General features: G+C 39.2%; 1 protein-coding gene and 1 long non-coding RNA gene across 2 annotated transcripts in view; one reads left to right on the top strand and one right to left on the bottom strand.

The window, feature by feature from the left end:
* The first annotated feature begins 9,015 nt into the window (after nucleotides 1–9,015).
* On the top strand, nucleotides 9,016–14,107 carry LOC139962640 (uncharacterized). The gene is made up of 2 exons (XR_011791287.1): nucleotides 9,016–9,384; nucleotides 11,080–14,107. It is a non-coding gene; the product is annotated as an uncharacterized lncRNA (long non-coding RNA).
* Nucleotides 14,108–14,232: 125 nt separating this feature from the next.
* LOC139962635 (uncharacterized) overlaps nucleotides 14,233–18,216 on the bottom strand; it is a 36,875-nt gene continuing 32,891 nt past the window's right edge. The window contains exon 8 of the mRNA XM_071962794.1: nucleotides 14,233–15,903. Coding sequence (XP_071818895.1) covers nucleotides 15,804–15,903 — 100 coding nt within the window. The 3' untranslated portion in view covers nucleotides 14,233–15,803. The remainder of the gene's footprint in view (nucleotides 15,904–18,216) is intronic.

The following is an 18,216-nucleotide window of genomic DNA, read 5'->3' as shown; positions in this document are numbered from 1 at the left end:
GTAAGGGGAGGGGTAGGAGGGGGGGCACTGTATGGCCTGTCTCTTATACAACTATATTATAAAGCGCATTTTTACAGCAGACTAGTCTTTAGGGTGTGCAAAAAAATATAACCACCATATGTAGATTAAGTTACTGCATTTTGCGATATATTTTTGTATATGTTTTTTGCCGGACTGAAAGGTGTATATGATGGGATTAGGGGTCGGGTCGCCCTGTTTCACCTGAACATACACAACGTTCCTTTCCCAATTTTTGGCGCCCATCCCCCCCCCCCCCGGCCCAAAACAACCCCATAAACGCGTATAATAATTGTTCATACTTAATTAGTAGGTCCATGTACGCCGTACATGCATAATTTAAATAAACCACCAACAAGTTGTTTTCAAATAAATGCATATAGTGGCTTCGGAAAGGAAATGTATTCCTCCGTCGAAAGGACTAACTATCTAGACAGTTTTTAGATGAAAATTACCTTCCGTGGTATTGCAGTTATTAGCAGGGGCGCAACCCGTATACCTCTAGAGACTGGTTTGAACCCCCCCACCACACCCCCACACCCCCTGAATACAAGCAGAGCAGACAGAATATTAGGGGAGAAATCCTATTGTATTGTAAAGCACATAACACAAATATATAACATGTATAGGTCGCAAATTTTTCAACAAATATAGCACCACTTTTCATCTAAGCACCAGGTTCCATTTAAAAAAATTATGAAATGGTGGGGGGAGGGAACACCCTTCCCTTAGACCACTGCCTAGAAGGCTTAACATCTTAACAGCCCCCCCCCCCAGTACAAAAAGGTGGTAGCGCCCCCGGCATATAGTCAAACAGGCTTTAAAATCAGGACACCATATAGGCCCATCATCACCATCATCACGGTAGCCGTCGTCATCATCATAACAGAAACTCTTCCGGATATAGTGAGACTTGTCCATTTTAGCAAGAGCGTAGGAGCCGGGGGCTGGGGGGAGCCAGCCCCCCCAGTGAAAATGTGGAGGGCGGAAGTATCATTCCGCCCCCGGTTCGCATGTCAGAAAACCCCTTTTTCATTTCCAAATGAGAAAAAAATCTCATTTGGAGCACCAAATTGCATCTTAGGCCAGGTGAAATACAAAATTAAGTTTACAAAATGGAGTGGGTGTTGAAGTGTGCTATATTGCATCAAATTGCATCTGAGGCCACCTGGAAATGCAAAAATTTCCAAACGGGAGGGGGACACCCCCTCCCCTTAGACCCCCCCCCCCGGCCGGCCATCAGTCTTCAGCCCCCCCCCCACTCAAAAGTACCTTCCTACGCCACTGCATTTTAGGGTAAACGCATTACATTTTAGATTTTTTTTCCTTTTTTTCCCCCGCCTCTTTTCGTTAGCGAGAAACGGGAATAACACATCCATGAAATGCAGTGCAGGCTCATGAAGTAATACCATTTTCTCTCCCACTTACAAACTTAAAACTTCATGCTATATAGTGGAGCTGTTGTGAACTCTTACCTACATTCCACTCAAAATGTCGCATATATACAGAATATTGCCACTTGTTGCAGTTTCGTGAAACTAGTTTTAATTAAATAAGGTTCCATTCATCATATAGGTAGTATATATTCGAGGCGGAGTAACAATCTTTTCTGGCTGCGTGGTGTTAGTATCACACAAGTATGAAAGTTTCACCCCGTAGCCTATGTCAAGTTGTTCTCACCATTGTGTTGCAAAAATCTGATGACTGTTGAGGGAGTAATCTGCTTAGGTCAATAAACGGGAATCCCAAGTCACGTGACAACCACAATTCCGGTTTCTCTTTCGCTATTGATCTCCAAACGTTGCGACCGTCTTCGACATGATAACCTTACCAAAACATCTTGATATTTTGTGGTAGACCTATACTGTTTTATAAACGTATTTGAAAAATAGATTCAACCGCATTTGGGCTGAATTGATAAAGGCAAGTTTATTTCATGCGGTATCAAAGTTCTGCTGAAATTTTTTTGATAAGTACAAATCCAAACCCCCCTCCCCTAACCTAAACCCGTTGCTGAACCAGGGTCATATATTTATTGATTAGTTATGCATGCCTACTTCAATCTATTCTGTGGGCATTATCGCACAGGACTTCTGTTCTGCGTTTGTTTCTCTACATTGTCTATTAGCTAAACCATCGTTTTACTATATAGGCTATACAAATACGTACACGAAGAGATCGGCGTTTGTGATGACAGCATAATTCATGATAGGGTTCATCATGCAGGCATGGGGCATGTAAATTTGGAAGGCAACATCTCTAGCTGTGGAGTTTCGGCCGCATCACTTGAATATCAATTTGTCTCTTTGCAAGTAAAATCATTCGATATTGCCACCAAGATTGAAGTGTAGTCCCGAAACCTAAATATTCGCCCAATACAATCATGAACTGTGATTGGCCTAGAGTGGGACGGGTATGAGATATGGGGTAGGTTCACTTGGGACGGTGGAGTGGCTTTTAGTACAGGCGACCCACATTGATCTAATGCCGCAGCAGCTGAACGTATTGTGTGTAAGTTACTCATTGGGTAGTATCGGACAACAATTTGCAGCGGATACCGAGCTATACTAATCGGATATAACATTAACTATTGCAAGCTATATAGGCCTATTCTACGGGGATACGTGCTGTTTGCGGGGAACTAGTGCCCCGGTTTATCCTACTGTGTGGACAAATCATTGCAAGGTGTATGTGAGTCAAAGAAGAATACATATACGCTAAGTATAGACCACATTATACATTGCGTGCACTGAGCGAGGCTATGTCAAAGAATCACTTCCCGGTGAAACTACAATGAATCAATGATATCACGGCTTGCTTGAAGATGAACTTGACATCAATTTAAGGTTATAATGAACTTGCCATCATCGAAGTTTAACTTAATCGATTATTAGCCACGGGACTGGTTCAAAATATGAGAAAGTCCATTCCGGTTCAGGAACGAACCTTTCGAGTTGATGAACGAAGCAAGTTGCTGCAGGAATTGTCATTTGTTGCACCAGCATGAAATATTTATAGGGTGCTAACCGGGTAACAGGTTACTTAACATTTGAAATGGACGGGTATAGGCCTACAAACTAAAGTGAAAAAAGTAACTTCAATTGTATCGTGTATTTCCATCTTAACTTGATTTCAACTCAGCCTTGTCAGCTAGTGAAAGTTTTGATAATTGCTCTTTTTGGATATCCCTCCAACGTACACGTCCTGGCGTGCAAATTAATAATCTCTTGTGAAACTTGTTTGACGTAGTGAAAGTGTGCACGCGACGTGAAACATGAATACATGATATCAGTGGCGTAGGAAGGTACTTTTGAGTGGGGGGGCTGAAGACTGATGGCCGGCCTGGGGGAGGGGGTCTAAGGGGAGGGGGTGTCCCCCTCCCCTTTGGAATTTTTTTGCATTTCCAGGTGGCCTCAGATGCAATTTGGTGCAATATAGCACACTTCAACACCCACTCCATTTTGTAAACTTAATTTTGTATTTTCACCTGGCCTTAGATGCAATTTGGTGCTCCAAATGAGATTTTTTTTTCTCATTTGGAAATGAAAAAGGGGTTTTCTGACTTGCGGAGCGGGGGGGCGGAATGATACTTCCGCCCCTCCACATTTTTCACTGGGGGGCTGGCGCCCCCCAGCCCCCCGGTTCCTACGCCCTTGCATGATATATGTACATACTGAAAAACGGTTGGCAACTAAACTTGTGTTTATAATCCGAGTGTAAACTGACAACCAAAGCTAAATACGCAGTTCTAGAAACTTTATACTACTATACGAGCGGAACACGAACTCTGAAAGAGATTTACATACAATCTTGACGTAAGGCACCTTACCCCTGAATTGTGATTGGTTAATACCTGCTCAACACCGATTGACTTCTCTCGGAATTGTACCTGTCAGTGTTCATGAATGAGCAATTGCGTACAAGTAAGTTCAGGGACTGACAAAATAATGGAGCCTTTAAAATAATAATTTACTCCTGCGTCACGTCTACATTAATAAGTCTAGTTTCAGGGTCGTCAAGGCGGTTGAGTCAGAGTTTAAACTTAGTGTAAAAGAAGCGTTAACGAAGCTTTCTTTTATCCATTTGAGCCCTAAAAGTTCATTTTGGTACTTGAATAGTTAAAGCAGTATACTTCGCAACTTACAAGATCACTCAGGGAGAAGACAAGAAGCAAACAAATCGTAAGGTGAAAGACAATTTATAAATTTTCAATCATCCCATAGGAACTTGTACCGTAAAAGCAAATCCGTAAAACGAGAAAACTTACATTCTCCTAAGTGGGCTCCATGACACAATAATTGGCATTGATTTATCCTACATGTAGAACAAAAATTATCCGGGGGTTGGGAATTAAGGAGATAGCTGAGAGGAATAGCGCGGTGTAATAGTTGAGAAGGGGAAGGGGGAGGGGATGTTGGGAAGGAGGTTGTTCGGATGGTTGTTGTAAGAGTAGGCTAGCTTGCCTCGTAAACAAAATAGTACAGTTTTGTACGGGAAACAAGTCAAATCGGGTAGGCCTTCATCAGAACTTCAAAATTAGGGACAGTATTCCTACTTTTGAACCATTCACGAACTTGCAGTACAATCGCGGGGGGGGGGGGGGGGGGGTATTACATTAAGATAGTTGTTGTGGCATGTAGGCTCATATAGTCTTTACGTTTCGCTGAACCAGTCACTATACTACTTTTTCAACATGATAATTTAAATACAAAATTAATCTTTTGCACTGTAGGTATTATATAGGATTACAAACCGCGTGTTTAACAAATAGAGGGCGTTGAACAAGTAATAAAAGTAGAGAATTTTCTCGCTTGCATGCAATGGATAATTTAGCTTTTCCATCCATTTATCTTTTCTCACATTCATTATTTAAGTTGTCCATTTCTGGTGCAAAGAGAAGGGCAAGGAAGCAATGTTGGTCAAAATTTACAACATAATCATTTATAATTATCTCTATCCCACTTCGTATGTACTTTGTAGGGCACTACCGACGGTACCGTTTTCATCCTATCACCTGGATCATATCCAGTCATTTCACGGAGGAAGAGAAGAGACGAACGAACTGAAATCGATGGTTGAGGCGGGGACCATAGGAAGGGTAGTACGGAGGGGCCGCCCTGCTCGCCTCGTGCAGACTGTCGTGCCACCCAACCCCACCGCTACATATGCCAGTATAACATATGAAGATAAACTTCATAATTTAGCGGACACGAATGCTGTGCCCCTGGCCTTACACGTTGGAGTTCCTTACTAATTATTCCTGGCCACTGGTAGGGTACCACGGGGAAGGGTGAATGGGGAGGGGATTGTGGCGATGAATAGGAGGGGAGTGTAGAGGGTGAAATGGAGGGAGGGAATGTGGAAAGGGAAGGGTATTTGGAAGGTGAGGGGACACGAAAGGGTATGAAGTGTAAATGGGAATCTGGGGTGTCGACCACTCATAACGAAATAGTACGAACCATACTTAAACAAAATGATTAGACATTTCTCAGCAATTTTAACCATTGCCTAAATACTCCTTGGGTTTTGGTGTCTTATACCCAAGTGAATTACACACACACTCACACACACACACATATATATATATATATATATATATATATAATTGAAATCGTAATGAGTAGGAAAATCAAGAACAGTGAAAAACTTCCAGCCTCCACCGGGATTCGAACCCGGGCCTCCCGCTTTGTACGCGGACACCCTAACCACTAGGCTATGGACGCTGATTGTATGTCCAGAGGTTCGAAACCAGTAAGGAAGGTCGTAATTCCACTGTAGGCGTTTGTCACCTGTGTCGAGCAATACTAGTTCTGTTTTTGGTGGCATATATATATATTTATAGTAAATAAATAATGATCAATACACCAGAAAAAAAAATCACTTGACGATCGGTTTCGTCCTTTTGGAACTCATCATATGAATATGAATATTGACTATATTTCTACTGAGGAAAATTCTATGTCATTTAACCAGGGTCACATCTTCATCATTTTTTCAAAAGGGATGTTGATCGATTTCGAGACCAAACTGGGAGGCGGGGGAATTATGGGACACACTTCCTGATGGGGGGGGGGGGGGGCACTGACGGCGACCCAGATAGGAAATTGTATATTCCAACTGTTTTATCTTCAACTTTCTGTACTATTACCTCGACTACGTTGATCACACACACACCAAAAAGTATTGACGTTTTCGTCTCAAAATCGTTACTTCTTGTGATACAATAGTTCGAATAAAATCGAACTTTTACCTTTTTTGATGATGAATTATTTGAACATTATAACTATTTCATATCATATTTTCCAGTGCATGCTCCAAACAACAACATTTTATTCAGAAATTTCGATTTAATGTGTCAACATGTCAACGTCTTCTCTCCAAGCCTGTTTCCTCAAAGTTCAAGTATAATTTACTAATGTATAATTTGCTAAAAGTTCATGTATTGGGGTAGCCTATGATTCGATTTTCTTTGCCGAAGTCGTATTTCGATACTTAATAATTTATTTATTAAAAATGTATATAGAAACGAGAAATTGATCGTTTTATAAATTTGGTTTCGATAAATTAAACCCAAAATTATTTCAAAACCAGTTCACGGAATGGGCGCGAAGCACATGATTAAGCAGGCAGACCAACTTACGAAAAAAACAACAAACCTCTTTTCAGTGAAATAAGACAGATTGTGACATATAAATGTTCGAACTGATTCCATTATTCATGCCAAAACATGACTGGCAGTGGTAATCCGTTGGTTAAAATGTTGGAACTGACTCTCGTGGGCCATGGACCACTGAGGGCCCGGTTCAATGAAGAAGCTCTTGCTATATGCCTTTGAATAATATGCTCCCACGATTTGACAATGTTACGTACACTCACTACAGTAGAGATGAAAAAATGCTGTAAAAAGTGTATTACTTTATGTCGGTGTGTGAATGTGTTGGTCATGGTGCGTTTATGTGGGTGGGGAGGTGGGGTGGGGGAGGTGTTACTGTTTGGATTCCAAGCAATCACATACAGTGGACGGTTTTCGTAAGTTAGGTGGAAGATGCACCCCAACCCCGACACAATAACAAATCAAACGTATGTAGCAGAACTTGTATGCATTTAGACCTAACTTTAACCCTAATTTATAGTTTAAAAAGGCTTCAGAATGCACCACTTGCATTCTGAGGGAGGACTACCAAACCTCCTACACATGAAGAAAACGGCTTTAACGATCCCAGGGCCGTATGCCCCCACCCTCCCCCCTGCACCGAACCTCTCCTCTTCTTTACAAAACCCTAGATCCGCTCTTGGAGACTGTCAAGTATACTGAGACTAACAATGTTTCATTTATCATTTTAAACAATCAAATGCGCTTAGAAAGCGGATAATATTTCAGGTGATAAATATGAGTTCATTCGAGCATGGCATGTAACGTACCGTACAATACTACTAGGGACACTAGAGACACATACCCTATAGCATCATTAAATTAGTCATTACATAATAACGATAACTATCACATTAATATCTTCCCTAATCAGCTATTAAAAATATATAATTTCATTTATGAGATACCAAAGATTTAAGGTTTTTTTTTTTAAAGACGATCAATTCTAAGTATGACATCATCGTGCCATATATGCTTCAATTCGTTTTTGTTTTGGGCGTTATTTATTACAGTGTTCATTTTCTATATAATGAAGATGAGTGTTGCAAATACTGAATCTAAACTATCGAAGATCTTAACGTGAACTAATCTTGGTATTGGTTTCAAGTGTCAAAAAGGAGAGAAAGTAACAGGTTTCAGATCCCGTAGTAGCACTATGACATCACAGCATTGAAAACCTCTCAGACACGACTTTTTAAACTAAGGAAATCTCACAAACGGAAGAAAATTTTCCTTAGCAGTCTTCGAGAGTTGTTCTACAATATATTATCATGGAGGTATTACCTCCATGATATAACTGACATGTAAGTCTAAGATGCTGGTTGGGTTTGTGTTCCCTTAAAGAAATCGATGGTATAATATCTTTGTTTTTCTACCTGCAGGTAATGTATGTATCTGGGTCAGTAGGTGAAAAAACGGTATCGTTGAACAAGAAACTGATCTGCTACCTATATGATGTTACTTTGTAGGCAGAATTATCCTCGTTGTTGTCGAAGTTGTTGAACTTGCATTATGTTATAGTTCTTTGTTTCTCTGCTTTCTTGGTTGACATCAGGCATTAGTGCCAGTTCATTTCAGTATCAGGTCACATGAAAAGATGCCGAGAAGAGGCAGGGTGTGTGTGAGGGGGGGGGGGGGCAAAGTTACATTTGTTCATTTTCTTGGTTGACAACAGGCATTAGTGTTAGTTCATTTCAGTATAAGGTCACATGAAAAGATGCCGAGAAGAGGCAGGGTGTGTGTGAGGGGGGGGGGGGGGCAAAGTTACATTTGTTCATTTTCTTGGTTGACAACAGGCATTAGTGTTAGTTCATACATGAATAGATTTCGGGAAAGGGCGAGGACGGATTTACATTTGTTCATTTGCAGTTCTTTTTTGAGACATAATGCATATTTGGTAAAGGTGACTCCTTCGCAGTTTTTATTTTATAATGAGACTTCTTTTCCATGTGGCATATAAGTTAATAATTATGCGATGACGGATAAACATAACGGACCAGAGTTACTGAGGAGGTATTCCCCCTCCCCACACACACACACCACAAAAGGAGGGGTAGGCGTATCAACGAAAATATCAACCTAAGTATGCTGTTCTCCATTCTGATCTTTCATAGCCTTCCCCCTCCTGGATAAGACACGTTTCTGCAACTTGCAATGATCACGTTGCGCAAGCCTTGGTTTATCTAGTCGTGGTTCTCTTTGTCCTTGGGGTTCATTCCACTATTGTACATAATCATATAAAATGTTATTATTCGCCAGGTGAGAAAGTAGCCTTCAGAAAATTCGGTTCACTCGTGAGATCAAACTGCCCCTCCCCCACCCCCACCCAACACCCTGGCCCCGAACAAGTTCAACCGCTGCTTCAAAAATCCACTATTACGGCACTACGAATAACACGAAGGTAACGCGGACATGATCTTGATAATGTTTAGCGTGCACGCTACATACGGTAGCCTTTACAAATGTTTTCAACTTGATAGAAATACTTTAGCGTCTCCCCATTGGGTAAATGAAGAAGCATGGTTAAATAGAATTAGACACTGGTCGATAAAAATTGTTTTGCAACTGCGTCTACCAAACAAACATGATATTTATGGGTGTAGAATTTTGTGTTTATCGCTACGATACACGCTGGGCCAACCGTCTGATTCTAAGTAATAACAAAAAAACAAGCGTAGCAGAGGAGTTAGACAAGATTACTCACTTGTAAAACGGTAAGAATAAAATCGATGGGCAACTTTTGTAAGATCCCGTGTTAGCAATGACTAATCTTTTGTACTATTATCGATTTGACAAATCTGTTTCGATCTTGAAGTCGCCATCTGCAATTTCTGTTGAATAGCGTTTTTAACAGTGGTGTAAGTTTCGACTGTCGAATTTTGATTGGACACAAGTGGTCAAGGCTAATCATTCTGTGACCGATTCAAATGCGGTTGTGTACGAAAACATCCACCAAGCTTCAATGGGAAGTGCCAATTTCTACGGTGCTATTGTGTGACGTCATTTGGATGTGTCTCGTAAATGAAATATAATAATATTTGCATTTAACCGTGGACTAACTTAATGTGGTAAAAATATCAGGTTGTAAACGATTTGGGAGTACGGATCGGAAACTCCATATAGGCTACTGGCCAAGTTTAATTCTGGCAAGGGGGAGAGAGGGGGGGGGGGGTGAGAGGAGAATTTCAACTCAGGGGACGGACAGAATATTACCTCCAAAATCTTATTGTACATTTACTTACATATAAAATATGTATCTGTGGTTCAATGTATACAGTCGAAACCTCCGCTCATCATTGCTTCAAAAGTAGCAGAATGTAGCACCATTTTGCATCTCAGAAAGACAGTCTCTAATTTACCAAAATTTCAAAATAAACAGAAGGAGAAAAAGGATAAGAATAACTCAGTGCATAAGATCTCTAAATAGCTGTCGTCAGCGCGGCGCGTCGAGAACATTGCCGGACCCTGATCTCGTTAAACAACTATGTCACTGGTGCCTCTTTTCAGAAGGCTTCATATACCTTAGGTATATTATGAATACGAGCAGGTGGGGTATTTGATTTGTGAAAGTGGTGGGGGGGGGGGAGCTGGGGTCTAAGGGAAGGGAGTGTACCCTATCCATAGAGAATTTTGTAGATTTTATAAGGCCCCTAGATGTAAAAGGGTGCAATATTTATTTCCCAGTACTAATTGTGTATTTGAAATGCATAAACTTACTTCAATTTCTTTACTCTTTCGAAAGTTATTTGTTTTGAACTCATTCAATTTTTATGTTTACATGTGCATACCTATTTACTCAGTGGGTTGTAACATCTTTTTTGGTTTGTTTTCCGGAGAGTTCTCCTATATTGGCAAAAATGTCTTTTCACAACTGTTGTTCATATATGCCTTGTAATGTTATCTGTTCATATGTCTGTGTATTATGTTTGTAAATGACCCTTTGACTCCACTGTTCACCATTTTGATAGCATTCAAATGACATTTAATCCCCTATTTTTGTTGGTTATCGTCAGAAGTAACGCATACCTATTTACATAGTGATATTTAGTAGGCTGGATATATGAAACGGACTAGTGGGCGACATACAGTGTGTATTAACTGTCATCCATTTTATCTTGCCTATCGAAAACATGACACTAGTAATCTTAATAGGGAAATAGATATTTGACGTCAAAGGAAATTTGCATTACACGTGATTTCCCTCCTGTAAAATATGTCTTCCGGTTGTGCACCCGGCTGATCATGAACGAATTGCGAACAGAAAGGTGTGTGCGTTTTAGCAATTTAAGAAACCACATTTGAAGCTCATATGTTGAGTAAGGGTTGTGTAAGATCTACTTACAAAGACATCCGCAGAAACCAATCGGAGGAAACTAAGGAAACTTTTTTTCTCTCTTTCGATTAACCAGTTAACCGTACAACGGATGAACAGGTTTAACAAGAACAGCAAAGCTGCAGAACTTGGGCTCGGCTAAGCTTCTATTTGAGAAATTTGTTTTGATTGGCAATATTTCTGAGCAGTTTATCCATTGTTTATGGGGAGGACAAGACATATGCGGGATAACGGTGTAATTTTCCGATATTGTCGTATTCCGGGAAGATTCCTTCAAAGTGGAAACACTGCCACGAACTTATTTTATGCAATAGATCGTTGTACTTATTGCTGGGGCTAAACTATGCCCCATTGAAAACACAAAGATACAATAGTATATGCAATTGGGAGTTTTCATTCATGCAATCGTAGAACGAAAAACTTTAACAAAATTCATTTGCTAAATCTGCTGAAATGTTGTGGATATATCACGTTTGAATTGTGTTGACCCAAACTTGCTCACGAAAATTGTACCCATACAATAATAGAACGGTCTGCAAGTTGTTCACCCATCGACGTACCGCAGAGAAACATTAAAGAGCAGAAAACGGAGTCGGCTCCAACAATATAGGTCATTATAACGTCGTATTTCACAGACAAACTGTGGAAAAGTTGAAATTGCAAATCTGCCAAGTAGTTCTTTTGCAGAGAATGACATCGAACGAGATAGGAAGCCTGAATAACAAGTACATATTTGACTTGATCAAGTCTCCAACTGGTGGAATTGTTTCCCAAATTGACGGAAGACATTTTGCTATCTCATACCAATACGCATGCTGGTCATGGATACTATAATGTTGAATGTCAAATTTTATGATCAATGCATATGATCTTTGGCCCTACATTTCATCATAACTGAAACTCTACAGAAGGTCCTGTTTTGGACCCTCACATAAAGACATAATATTTTTACTGAATAACTTTGGTTCACCACCCTTCAAACTATATCCACAACATTTCAGCAGTTTGGACAAACAATCTAGAAGTAGCATGTTAAGTATTCAGATAATGACCTCTCGTGACCTTCAAATTGATAAAATGTGATCGCATGTATGAAAACTCAACACACACTAACCGCTGACGAAATTTCAGCCAAATTGAATAAAGAAAGGACCAAACGGCAGTCACTCAAACACGGGGGTAAAAAGAGACAGAATTTCGGCAGAATCGCTATCAAAAGGCCAAGAATTAGCCGATTGACCGGTTAATGGTTGAAATCGAACCAGTTAACTCATCCTAACGAGGGAGAGAGTGAGAACATGTTTTACTTTTTACTACTTTGATTTTCTTGAGGAATACATCAGCGATGACGAACTCCCCTTTTGTGCTGGAATGCAGGGGGTAGGGGTATGCTCGTCGCACACTAATCGTTTTTAAGTATGTATAGTACATCTTTCTGCGTCTACTAAACATCGGTTACTGGGGAGCCAACTGGACACCGATATTCTGAAAGAACTCTATGCACGAGAATAGGTTGACAATTTCTGACGTTAAGTTGCGAGCGTAAGTCCGGGCAAACTTTTTTCCAGAGCTGAAAAAAAGGAGGTTAGGAAAATGAGATGAAAGAAATGAGAACAATGGACAGAGGAAAGATGCCACAGATCCTTGGGCTGAAAAGCTCATTCTTTTACAGAATATGACTTGAAATCATTATTTGTGTGTGTGGGTGATTGGCAAGTAATATATTTTTAACGTTGGTGTTATTTCTTGCTGGATATTAGTAGGCTACATATCAAAGTTAATCAACATGTCTAAAAATGCATGTTTTCCAGGCTAATATACTTCCAGATGCTGGGTAATAAGTTTAGAATGAGAACATATAGGGAGTTGACGAGGAGGGAATTTGGTCCATCAACTTCTCCCTTCAATACATTTTCTTTTCAATCTTGAACACTATGATATGGCACCATCTTGCATTTAATCACCCCAAATACATGTTTGTTTCAAGGTCACTTTTCACACTGTGACTCCAACAGATCCTAGCTTCCTAGACACAACCACATTTTGCAAAAAACAAACCCCTGTCTCTGCCCCTCAGTCCCCATTCCCTCCCTCTATGCACAATTCTTTCCGAGACATTGTGAAATTTAAATTAAAAACCTGAATAGCTGTCACCATCAGACCAAAATGACCTAAATGCTGTACATCAAGGAAAATGTTTTAAGTCTGCTGATCGGGAGAGGCGATCAAACTTCTGTTCTGGCAACCAAAATCAGCTATACAGATCATCCATTTGTTTACATCAAATTCATATTGTACTGTTACTCAATCCCCCAAGTAGGTCAGATTATAAGTTGATATCACCCTCTATCACTTGGAGATACTGAAATAAAACCAAACTATTGGTAGGCCTATGATCCACCCAAAGGCCTGAAATGGGCCAAAGCTGGTGTTCTATCACCAAACCTACAGGTAGCTACTACTGTCTGCATATTTGTTGTTCTTTGTTATCTTGCTACATTGTTTCAGACAACCAAATTTGCTGTTGGGACAACCCAAAACGTAAGACCAGGTTATCTGAGGGAAAACCAGAAAAAAAAATCCTTAAAAATATGCTATTTACATGCTTAATATAAGGGTGTTTAGCATGGCTCTAGGATGATCCGACTGATTGCTATCCTAACAACAAGATGTCCACTTCTGACAGAATCTGTTTGTAGGTCCATAGGCTCACAGTTTTGTAGAATGCAGTGATTCAAAAAGTGAAGTGACTCAATAACTTGACTGCAGTCAGGGAGGGTACTGGTAATGACAGTACCACACATAGAGTGACTCTATAACTTGACTGCAGTCAGGGAGGGTACTGGTAATGACTGTACCACACATAGGGTGACTCAATAACTTGACTGCAGTCAGGGAAAGTACTGGTAATGACAGTACCACACATAGAGTGACTCTATAACTTGACTGCAGTCAGGGAGGGTACTGGTAATGACAGTACCACACATAGAGTGACTCTATAACTTGACTGCAGTCAGGGAAGGTACTGGCCATGACTGTACCCTAACATAGAGTGACTCTATAACTTGACTGCAGTCAGGGAAAGTACTGGTAATGACTGTACCCTAACATAGAGTGACACATAATCCCTATTTATAACCAACCTCATATTGTCTGTGATATGCTAATAGTCAACTATAAATGTCACAACAAAAATAGAAAAGAAAAGAATAGAAAAGAATATTTTAAATAAAGTTTGTGCGATGCCAATTAAAACATCTAATAGTTTTGTTGTAATTTCTTAGAATGGCAGCTAAATCAAATGTTGTTGTCAAAAGATAGCAACTTGCCTCTTTTAAGATCTTATCTGAAATAGTAGCAGTGTAACCTGAATGACTAGTAAACATTTTCACCCCACCTTCATTGCTCTTGTATGATTTTAAGGAATGTTTGACACTATGTACTTTTATTAATACACTCATAGTCTTCAAGAGCAGAAAACTAACAACAGAGAGCAATCATCAAAGCAAAACCTGACATTTACTGTTACATCTTAAGTGGTAAAGTACCCTGCAATTACTTATCAAAGGCGGCTCTTAAGAACACTGCCACCCACTAGGTAAAAGTGGTTAGTGTAATCCTCTTCAACTGTGGGTGGTTTAATGTTGTTTTAATACTCCATCTCATTCTATCATGGATACAGCTATCATTCCTTCTACCAAACAATATCTCTTTGTTTATGGTTTGGCTTCCAGGTTCCTCCTGATTTGCACTCCCCTCCCTCACTCCCCTCATCCTGCAAGTTCCTCAGTTAAAGGGAGGGAAGACTCACGCACAAAGAAATGTCTGATGCCGGTTATCTGATCTAGTTTCGAATGAGGTGTAACAGAAGTGTCTAACACCACCATACATCTCAGAAAATACACACACAGCTTGCTACGGTCGGTCGGTAATTAGACACTAGTGTACAGCCAATACATGCAGCTACCCTCAATACCCACAACACAGTGTACCTAGCAGCGCTGGACATCTCAGGTCCAGATAAAGATAACAAGGTATCACGCTTCATTTACTGTCTGCATTTTGTAGCGACAAGCAGAAAACTTCCCTTGCAAGCAACGGAAAGTTAACTTTTTTCAGAGGGCGACACATGGTTTGGGGCAAGTCTTCAATGCCTTTAACAGCCAATCCCTGTTCATTTGTCACAATGTGACGGCATCACTACAAGTACATATGGATCAATTCAATAAATAGTTTCATAGGGTCAACTCTACACATCAATTTATTAAAATTTAGACTCTTTTCATGAGATGGAATATTATAATATTATCCCATCTTCGTTATGCTTTAGCAGAATTCTGCTTCAGTTAATCAATTATTAGCAGCTATTTAAGTTGATTTTTTTACTTTTTAACAATTATCTTTAACAAATTCAATGCTGTTTAACATTGTGAATCATTGTCTCTATTAACAGTTTTAAAAGTTCGAAGTAAGAAAATATGGTCACCCTGTTTATAAGCTGTTTAATTAATTAATTAATTAATTAATTAAGAGCACTGAAGTGTCATGAAAAAATACAAGTTATCATTAATTGATTGTAGATTAAATCCTTTAGCAATGCACGTTTGCGTCTCCGGTACATTTCCTAAGTCGTCGATTTCGTTGAATGCAGAGGTTTTGGAGCTCGGCACGGCCAGCTGTTTCACGATGCCATGCTACTGTATCACACAAATTGGACCCGTAGTCTGTATTCGGACTTGTTCGGCCTCTGAAACATGAAAACTGGACTTAACTGGGTCCACATTCTGCAGCAGTGTCCGATCATGTTGCATACTCTTCTCGTGTAAGGTTATTACTCAGGACACTCAGAGATGTCTGTAGTTGAATCATTAGTCCGTTTATTTTACTATCAAGTTGGATTCTATGGAAAAATTGAAACAATCGAAACAATTGAAAAACCAATTACTGATTCTTGAGATTGATATTTGACATAAACATATTTTATCACTGATGCCTTATTCATCATGTTCAAAATGCACCCCATGGATATTAATGGAAACAAGTTGGAACTTTTTTTAACGCAGAAAGAAACCGTACGTGCCTTATCATTTTTCTTAACATGATACAATATAAGTATAAAGAAAAGATCCACATGTATTGCAGTTGAAAATAAGAAATACAAACATGAGACAGGACTCATAGTGGACAATGTTAGATACACTGATTTTTATAATATGATTTTTTTTAAATTAAAAGTCCCCCTGGGATCTTTTTCAGTCATGACTAGAGTTGAGGTGAAAGGAACTCACCAAGTAAAATGAATGTTTAAAGAGTGATAATGATGCAGATAAGCCTCCAACAGTCTATTCTATTGTTCATCTCCCTATTGTTTGATGTTTTCAGATATAATTCAGTTCAAAGGCTCTCCAGATCCACCCTCCCCTTCTCCTCATGATTTTTATAATATGTTTTGAAATTTTCAGCCCCCCTGGGATCTTTTTCAGTAATGACTAGAGTTGAGGTGAAAGGAACACACAAGTGAAAAGAATGTTTAAAGAGTGAATATGATGCAAATAAACCTTCAACAGTCTATTCTATTGTTCATCTCCCTATTGTTTGATGTTTTCAGATATATTTCAGTTCAAAGACACTCTAGGCCTCCCTCTCCCCCCACCCCTCCAAAACAATATAGTTAAGTAGTCTGCATGATATTGAAGTTAATTTGAATACAAATGTCTAGATATACTAAAATGGTCACCAATGTTCAGAAACTAGCAAACTACATTCAAGACAGTTTGGATCATTTGGAGGTGATGAATTATTTTGTAACAGTATTCAATACAAGTGTTCATGTTAATATATTAAAGGGAATGAGGAGGATGAGGCAGTGAAGCTGGTACCGTCATTGAGAGAGAGATTGATAGTACTGTGTTATACTATACACTAGTTTTATAGTACCCCTTTAAAGAGTCACCTGTGAGTAAGTGGCTGACATTTGATCTAACTGTGTGATAACATGTTAATCTACCACTGCACTGGACTGCCCATTAGCCTACCATGGCATTTCATTTCTTTCTTTATATCTCACTCATTTCCAGGTCCTTAGTGTACTTATCTCAATCTTATCTCTAAGCTATGGTACTCCGCATTGCACACTGGCTTTATAACACTTGGTTGATCACCACTCAGCTGAGGCTCCAACCGACACATGTAGATCTATACAGTATAAGCTAGTTAAAGTGACCGGTAAGTGGATCTGTTAGTTTAATTCCAATTACACAACAAACTTTTGAGAACCTGCTCAGGTACTAATGTGATGGATGGCTATAATCCTAGTATAATCCAAAAATGATGTAAACTTGAGACATTTAGTTTACTTTTGTTCTGTCAAAGCCCTCACGTTGACATAAAACAGTATTGTCAGTGAATAAAATACAGCAAAATACTAATATTATACTGTAATTATAGAAACATAATATTGTTCAAGGTCAAATTTATTTCACATATGGCACATAAAACTGAAGTATAAGTAGTAATTAATACAACTGAGGAACGATGACAAATAGTGGAGAGGGGAAAAAACAACGCTGTTTATCACAACTAGTGACCAGGTGGTGAAAAGTAAAAAATAGGTTTATACACAATACCAATAAAGAAAATAAAAACATAAGTACAGGTATTGGTATTGCTACTGTCGATAATCATGAATGAGCATAGTTTTAAGGCTCTTCTGAAAAGCTTGCAGAGAATTACTTAATTTAATGGTGGAAGGAAGTTTGTGCCGAATGTTATAAATATAGTTATTAAACTGTTAGTTACCATGTACAGTTATATGGCGAGTCACGTGGAAAAGATCGTTATTCCACGTTCCAATAGAGGGTTCAATGTCTTTAGACAAATGGATAGCATCAGTGACTAACATACCTGGTAGAATACCATTGCAATACTTGAATATAATCCCACGTATGTTGTTCGAGTGAATGTGTTTAATCTATAAGAGGTTATTTTCAAAATATAATTGATTTGTTAAATATCTTAAGTAGTTTCAACAATCTATTCTGTAAAATTTGAAGAGGACTTAAGAAAGTAGTACATAAAGTTGAGAATGAAGTGATGAATAGTAAATTTGAATTGCTGTTTCAGTTGGAAGGGTGTTTCTAATATGAGAGAAAAATACCAAGATATACTTAAGTAACGTTCACATTGATCATTAGTATGCGAGTGGCTTCCATGC

This window comes from Apostichopus japonicus, chromosome 21 (assembly GCF_037975245.1).
Source record: "Apostichopus japonicus isolate 1M-3 chromosome 21, ASM3797524v1, whole genome shotgun sequence".
NCBI classification, from domain to species: Eukaryota; Metazoa; Echinodermata; class Holothuroidea; order Aspidochirotida; family Stichopodidae; genus Apostichopus; species Apostichopus japonicus.
Note: the sequence above shows the minus strand (reverse complement) of the source record. Positions and strands in the feature narration are given on the sequence as shown.